Source organism: Nestor notabilis, unplaced genomic scaffold (assembly GCF_000696875.1).
Source record: "Nestor notabilis isolate BGI_N333 unplaced genomic scaffold, ASM69687v1 scaffold3981, whole genome shotgun sequence".
Classification (NCBI taxonomy): domain Eukaryota; kingdom Metazoa; phylum Chordata; class Aves; order Psittaciformes; family Psittacidae; genus Nestor; species Nestor notabilis.
In genome coordinates, this window is record NW_009915142.1 from 3,468 (window position 1) to 11,947 (window position 8,480).

The following is an 8,480-nucleotide window of genomic DNA, read 5'->3' on the forward strand; positions in this document are numbered from 1 at the left end:
ACACCTGGAATTCTTGTTGAAATATTCAGGTTACAAATTCTATTGCTTCTGTCTTCTATTTTAGATACTAGGGATTAGTTTGATGCTTCTGAGGTGGTTGCTTTAAGACAAGTTTTACAAGATGTTGTCTTAAAATTGAGACCATTTAAATTCCTGAAGGGTGAAGGATGTCCAAAGTTGGATGGGGTCTTTTATTTTATATTTATTTTCCCCTAAAAATGATCAAGAAGTCAAGATAAGCTGTCTTCTTAAGCTTAGTCTCCTAAAGAAATGAAGAGATACTAAATATGTTATGGTCTGTGTGGGTTCCCTGTGATAGAAACACTGATTGCCTGAATATTCTCTATCCTTAAATGTATGGTAAAACATTCTGCATAATCTGTGTGTCTAAGGTATATCTGTTTTAAAGTGGTTCAGAAGCGTGGCTGATGCTGTGTATTTGAAAGAGTTTGTTTCCGTGCAACCATTCATTAAAAAGGTAATCCTCATGTTTGCATGTTGTAGTCGTCAACAAGAAATTGAAGAGAAACTCATAGAAGAAGAAACTGCTCGAAGAGTGGAAGAGCTGGTGGCTAAACGCGTAGAAGAAGAGTTGGAGAAAAGGAAGGATGAGATTGAGCGAGAGGTTCTCCGCAGGGTGGAGGAGGCTAAGCGCATCATGGAAAAACAGTTGCTCGAAGAACTCGAGCGACAGCGACAAGCTGAACTTGCAGCACAAAAAGCCAGAGAGGTAACGCTCGGTCGTTTGGAAAGTAGAGACAGTCCATGGCAAAACTTTCAGTGTTGGTTTGTGCCTCCTGTTCGGTTCAGAAAGAGATGGAATACAGCAAATCTAATTCCCTTCTCATATAAACTTGCATTGCTGCGAAACTTAATTTCTAGCCTATTCAGGGGAGCTCACTGATATTAAACAGTTATTCTCCTAAAACCTGAACAAGGATACTGATTTTTAATGGAACTGACCTACATATTTCAGAATTGTTTGAAACTTTTGCCATGGCTGCAGGATTTATCAGCGGTCCTTTCATTTTTGGGGAAGGGTATTGAAAATCTGTAATTATGTATCCTTAATTTGTTTCATTTTGTTTACCTAGACTGTAAGAGGCTTTTGCCTTCAGTCAGGCAAAAATCAGGGTCCAACAGTGAGCTGCAGTACCTGCCTTTAACAAATAGGTTTCTTATTCTTCATTTAAAATGAACGTTTTCCTTGAGCAAACACTGGACTAATTCTGGGACTTCGAGCATAAGCCCATCCACGTCTTCACGAAGGATCTGTGTCCAAATCATTATATCTAGTTTTAATAACTACTAACAACTCCTTTTTTTTTTCCCTAGAAGTTATAAAAGAGCAGGTTGCCCTTGTCTGAAGTCAAGCTGAACATATGACTTGGGTTTTTTGGTTTTTAATCAGCAGCTGGAGCAGAAGCTGAAAATGTCTTTCTGTGAGACAGTAATTTGCTACTAAAGGCATTGATGCCTGCCTGCACCAATCATTCCAGGATCCAGAAATTTCAAGGCAAATTTTAAAATTTTAAAGGAAATTTGTGCTAAATAGTTATAAGTCTCAAATGCCTTTTTCATTCTACCTCCTACACAGTTTATCTTAAATTAATATTTTGATTGGCTTACAGAAGGAAAGACAGTAGCAATGAAGTTTCCCCTTCATATGACATGTGACTTGACTGTCAAGTAGTATCTTTCATTTGGGGGAAAAAAAAAACCAAACCACTGAGATAAGATAAATATCAGGAATATTAAATTACACTTGTTCCGCAAATTCAAACCTTACTGTCAAAGAATTTAAGTTAAATGTAGATGTCTGTAGTCAGCAATTGCTTCATGTATAGAGGTTTTCATTTGATTAGATGGATGACTTTTTTTTTTTTTTTTTTTTTTTTTAAAGTATTTTTGCTATTGTCAATGTGATGTGAAGAAGTCCCATCAGTTCTTTGTAATTCAGAATAACCCTCCATGCCTGGAGTGAAGTGTGCTAGCTAGTAGCTGGTTACTAGTCATAGTAAGAAGTTTTCATATGCTTGCTTTGTTCATATTAACTTTTTTTTCTTACACAGACACAAACCTCTGGCTAACTTAAAATCTTCCAAATATTAAAATAATTCGGATATATATTATGTGAACTGAAACACCTCAAAAACTTTTATGCAGTCTTCATATTTGAGTTGTATAACAGAGTTCCATAAAATTCACCAAGAAAACAACAATTACAAGGCTTTATTTCCTGATCTTGCCTTCCCTGGACTCCTGAATTCCAAGTTCAGACTGCAAATGACAGTTTCAGCTGTCTTAAAATTGTCAAAATACTGAATGTTAAGTCCATTCTCCCCATGAAAGAAGCCCATAGCTCCATGAAGTATGGATTACCATTTGTATTTTTCACTAACAGTAAATGTATTTTTCTTATTAATTGTTTGCCTTAGGAATGATTTACATATTTTTGTTCCTTCTTATCATAAACATCTGCATTCCTCAGCTCAGCCTTCCCTGTATGTTGTTTCTTTATAAATGGTTGAGCTGCTGATGCAGGTATTGCCAAGCTAACAGTACAAATCATTTTAAAGAGGAAGCTGGCGCGTATGGCAGCCGAGGAGCACACTCTGCAGGACACTGGACAAGACAGTAAATATTCAACTTTTAATGCTGATTAAAGGAGTATAGGTAAAGAATACGTAGGTATACTTAATTGGTGAGACAAACTATTCACTTTATTTATATTTTCTATATTACTTTTTAATTTGGTAAATACTATCCAGTTTTTGTAGTTGTCCTTGTTGATTTGTGTGATATTAAAATTCTAGTAATAAATTGTCAGGATTCTATGATTAGGGAGGGTTTAGTTGGTTGCTGTTTGGACTGGGCGGGATTATATAAATTGAGTGCTAGAAACCAGTATTAGTGGCTGCACAGTTTACCGTTGTGAGACAAAATAGGTGGCTGTAAAGCTGCCACTTTAAGTCAGTTCACAAAAGAATTCTGAGAAAGATTAGTGAACGTGCAGAAATGAGTATTTTACTTTACTAACATCTTGCCCTGTCCTCCCCTTTAGGAAGAAGAGCGTGCAAAGCGTGAGGAACTAGAGCGAATACTAGAAGAGAATAATCGAAAAATTGCAGAAGCACAAGCTAAACTGGTATGTGCACATGTAGTTAACTGTTCTGTAGGGGAATACAGGTCCCTCTGCCTGATTTGCAACACAATTAAAATAAACAAATCGACCCTTTCGTCTGTTGCTGGTTATGTCAGTAGTGTTGCTCTTCTCTTGAGCATACGAGACCAAATCCTTAGCAGTAACACTGGTCTGAAAAGACAGTTCAGGTGCACTTAGGAATTCAGAGGAAGATAGCTGCTTTCAGAATTTAAAAAGTACTTCCTTTTTTTTAACTGTATCTCACAGGGAAGGTTGAAGTAAGTTTGCAAATTACATTCAGCTTCTAGAACAGAAGTGACTACTTATGTTTTGTTGAGCAGGACAAGTACAAACTGGATTTTTGACTAGTATAACATTGGTGTAGAAGTGCTGAAAGGGACTTCCAGCATAAGCTTAAGATGTCTTAAGTTGTTAAAGTCTAGCTTATATTGGTCTCCAAGACTGTTTAAGCAGGTTCCTGCCTCATGAGAACATTCAGCATGATTGAGCTGATTCTAATCAATTAATGATAACCCCAAACTAAGCTGCGTGTAAATCCTGATTGAACTCGTACTCGTTTCAATTGCCCAAGTAATTACACCATTTTCAGATAAAGACGATGCTTCTTAAAATTGCTTGAACTATGTCTGCTTTACACCTCTTTCTGTTTTACCCTTTTCCCAACCTCATATGGTGGAAATGGGACAATTAGAAAATTGAAAGTATAAACTGACAAAATGAACAAAATAAGCACCTTTAGAAGACCACTGGAAGAGCTATAAGAACCGTAAGTCAGTGTAAGGATTGACTTGTTAGAAATCAGGTAAAGATGGTTTTGAATTTGGGGGGGGGGGGGTGTTACATGTATTTTTGAGTGGGGAGACCTCTGAAGGTCTGTTACATTATTGTGCCTTCATCTGACACATGACAGGTGTCAGGGGAATTTCTCTATGTCTACATGGACTTCCTTAATTAAAATGTAATGTGTTGTTTGAAAAGCGATGCTGGAAAACATTGCCTGTAAGCACTCAAGATTTCACTGCCTTAGCTGTAGAAAATTTTCAGTGTTTCTTCTACATTCAAGTAACAGTTTACAAATAGTTTCACTGAAACCGAGGGCCATCTAGCTCAGGTAGAGCTGCTTATATACCTATGCAGGATTGGACCTGTTTGGAAGCTAATACAGACTTGTAAATTGCTTTTATGACTACAAAATATGCTGGCCTAAATTCTACCATTTTCATATATAGGCTGAAGAACAATTGAAAATTGTTGAAGAACAAAGAAAGATTCATGAGGAGAGGATGAAACTAGAACAAGAGAGACAACGTCAGCAAAAGGAAGAGCAAAAAATTATCCTGGGCAAAGGAAAGTCTAGGCCAAAACTGTCCTTCTCACTAAAAAGCCAGGATTAAATTGCAACTCTGAACTCTTAAAAGAAACAAACAAACTTAAAAACAAATGAGAAAAAGCAACCACCACCAACAAAAAACGAAAATGGAAAAAAAAATCAACCCAACAACTTTGTATGGTAGCTTCATGTTGAAGTGTTTTGGGTTCCCCCCCTCCCTCCCCCCTTTTTTTTTTTCCCTCTTTTGTCTTTTTTTTTTTTTTTTTTTTTTTTTTTTTTTTTTTTTTTTTTTTTTTGGAAGTCTGGAAACTTAGCTTGTTCTAATAGGGGCTGTGCTCTGCAATTCTTAATTTTTTAAAACTTCCATTAAGTTAAACCCTTATCAGATCATTGTTGCCTTTTAGAGGGCAATCTCTTCTCACTGGTTTTGTAACTGTATTAGTGGTCTGAAGCAGATCAGGTCACTTTGAATTGTGGATGATCTGGTAAGGTTTTACTGACCTACTCATCAGAGTTTGACTCTGATATTTGACAGGACTTTATACCGGATATTGCTGACTTTTAATTTTCTTTTTTTTTTAAAGTCAGTAAATACATGAATAAATTGCCATAGTATTACTGGACCTCTGTGGTTTATTGTTAAATCAGTGTCCTATGATACTGTCCCATTGTTGCGCTTGATGTTCCTGATACAGGTAAGGAAATAGTTTGTCATTTCTGCTATGAATACATAGAGGGAGTTCAGTATTGTCTCTGTTAGATTTGTTTTTATTACATTGACAGCATTCAACCAGCTTTCCCCATTGTGTAAATAAACCAATTTGCTGAATAAAGTGAAAGTCTTAAATTCATATGTTTAAGTAAATTTTTTTAGTACACATCTATAAACGGTTATAAGAGTGACAATTCACATTATTAAATTCAAGATTATAGTAGTATTTTTTAAAATTTTGCTTTAAACTACTGTGGCTTCTCCTACTTATAATGCAAAATTACACACAGTAACAAATCCCTGCAGTTGTGAATGTTTTTGATGGCTGCTGCTATTTTCATGAATGTTGGTTTTTATTCTGACAGAGACTTATTTCAGCCATAGTATCATGTTTAAACAGCTGTTTGGCTTAGTGCACCCAGACCAATACTTTGGTATCTAATCCCCTTTGATTCACCTCGTAATATAGTATATTGTGTAAGTTAAGGTCATGACCATATAATGAATCTGATGGATCCTAAAGGATTTAAAAATTGAAGGTTTTTTCCCAAAGGACTGGACCGGCTACTGAAAAACAGAAAGTGAGATTCTATCTAAATACATTGTTTTAGTCAGAAGGCAACTGTTATTTGTATACAGATCTTGAATGTTATCCATTTATATATACAGGTTTTATTTTGAAAGATTAAACTACAGATTGAAAACTATATATAAAATTCCCCTTTTTGTATATAATTCTATCAACACCTGGATTACTATAGCTTGTCCAGTTCTAAAACTTTCTTCCTGTTGGCGTGCGACTTTGGTAGTAACCATAAAATGAAAGTTACCGGTAGTTGCCTGAGCATTTGGATGTCACTGGACAAAGATGGAAATAATTCCTGATATTCCCAAAGGATCTGTTTTTGTAGGTTTGGTGAACTAAATGTGTGGGAGCAAGTTGAGTGTGCCACTGAAAGCAGTATTCAACTTGCTTTTTATGAAACCTGGGTTTTGGGGCAGACTGACGTGCATCGCTTTGTCCAGTATGTTCAGAAAAATGTGAAGACAGTAAAATACCTACACTATTATTGTACTTAAATATGTCTATATATTGTTACAGAAGAAGGTTGAAGGTTGCTTAATGCATTAAAAACAAAAGCTGAAGCCAAATAAATCGTGTACATGACCTGTTGGCAGGAGCAGGCTGTATTTAAAGCTAAACCAATACCTGTATTTCTAAACCAGAAAACATCCCCTGTTCCCTTACGAGAAGCAAGCTATTAAAAGTCAATACTCAAAACAGACCTATGCATTTTTTTTCCTCTCCTCTCCTAAAAGCAAGAAGTTCAAGTTCTCATACGTGCAGTTGTGGTATCAAGCATTTTCTTCTACATGAATTTGCAGCCGAATCGTAACACTTGTTTTTTAAACTTAATATTGCGTAGGCTTACACTTCGTTGTTTCCAGTCACACTCCTTTAGGTTTACTGTGTGAACAAAATGTCTGATCACAATCTGATCACCCCTTCCGCCATTCCACACACCCTCCCTACCTGCCTTTCCTTCCCTTTGCCCTCAAAAAAGGAAAAGCAGCTAAAGCAGCTATGTATTTCTTCTCTTCTCCCATTCTCCCCCCCCCCCCACCAAAAAAATAGGTTCAGTTGGTAGAAACAACTGTCTCCTGACTTGTCCTAAAGCATACGGTATTTCTTGCATAGTTTTTTTTGTAGACCCAGTATGGGTGGTTGTCATGTTTGTATTATTCTGGGGCTTGCTTGCTTTCTAAAATTATCATAGGGCTTCAGGGATGCTGTTGATTTCTAGGAAAATAGAGGTGTGCACAGTTTAGGAGGTTGGTATAGTGACATTTGATAAGAATTTGATGTTCTTACGTTGCCTTAAAATGTGATGCCTGACTAGTGCAAAGAACATAGACTGACATACGTAGTTGGTATGACCTCTGTGTGGGGGCCTACATAAGGATATTGGTCTACCTGGAGAAATTGCTCCTAGAAGTTCTGTTAGGTGTTTAATTTTTATTTCATTATAATTTGAAGTTTCAACTTCAAATTTTGATTAGACAATTTTTGGTTTCTTCTGGGGTTTTGTGTGTTGGGGTTTTTTTTTCTTCCCTTCCATGGGGGAGGTAGGTAGGCATTTTCTGTTACCACCTACCAGTATTCATTTCCCTTCTATGATAAGAGATCTTGGTTTTCCCAGTGCCTGTTCATAAATGCCCTAGAGAATTATTTTGATACTGAACAATGCATCTCTCCAGCAGAGGTGGGAGAGAGCAGTAGGCTTTTACAGCAGTGTCCTAGCAGTGTGCTGTTAGTTCGGAGATTTGTTAAACTGCCCTTTGAACTTCCCATGTTCGTTATCATTTTTCCAAGCACAAGTGGAAAGCTTACTACAGTGAGATGTGTTGGAGAGCTGGTGTCCTTGAAGCTTAGTAAAGCAGACAAATAGGTTGGCAAGATGTCTAAGCTGCCAAGCAACTGCGTACCTGCGTATAGACAGATATGTCAGTATTATCTTACTGAAGTATCAATACTTCATCCGCTTCATATCTTGTCTTGAAAAAGAAGGCTCTGTCTTCATTGTCTCTCCTTTTCTTTGAAGCTTTCTGTCATCTCATAGACCTCACACTTGCTGACTTCAAGATTCTAAGCATCTCTTCCTGATGCTATAAACGTTCTCTCTTATGGGCATTTGGACTTTTTCGTGCCATTTTTTGCATGTACACCTAATAGGAAGGTGCTGGCTGTGATTCATTTTGAACTGCATGAAGCATCTCGTTAAACATTTTCAGAGTATTTGGGGGATGTGTGGTCCTTTTGGCAAGCAGGAGGAAAATGATAGGCTCAGATATTGCAGGGTCTCAACTCAGTGCAAGTTCAGGTGGAATTCATGCTGATAAAACACTTTTCAGTTTGCATTACAGAGGTGATTTATTTCAGAAGAGAACGGCAGAGCTGCCTGTGTGCCTAAGGCTCATTCCAGGGCAGGAGGATATGGTCAAAGTGCCTGGGCTGGTACAGTTTTGGACCAACAGGCTGGTCCAGTTGGAGCTGAACCATGATTTTCACGCACATCTCTTACATTTCTGTGCTAGTAACACCAAATGTGTGCACTTTGGGGTTATCCCTTTCTTCCCGTCCTGCTGTTTTGTTTGCCAGCTGGGGAGTGCTAAACCTCTGTTGACATTTCCGTGCTGAGCAACCTAATGCTTCCCATTGTCTTTTCTGGACAGACATGTAGAACTAAGGGTTAGGCTGGCTCAGCGGTCAG

The 8,480-nt window shown here is 37.4% G+C and overlaps 1 protein-coding gene across 1 annotated transcript; it reads left to right on the plus strand.

Annotated features, from left to right (window-relative positions):
• Positions 1 to 504: 504 nt before the first annotated feature.
• Positions 505 to 4,596, plus strand: ARGLU1 (arginine and glutamate rich 1; the record flags this gene model as incomplete). The annotated part of the gene is made up of 3 exons (XM_010023981.1): positions 505 to 730; positions 3,065 to 3,148; positions 4,396 to 4,596. Coding segments are annotated over 3 exons (475 nt in total), but the record flags the coding sequence as incomplete, so codon positions are not given.
• Positions 4,597 to 8,480: the final 3,884 nt, after the last annotated feature.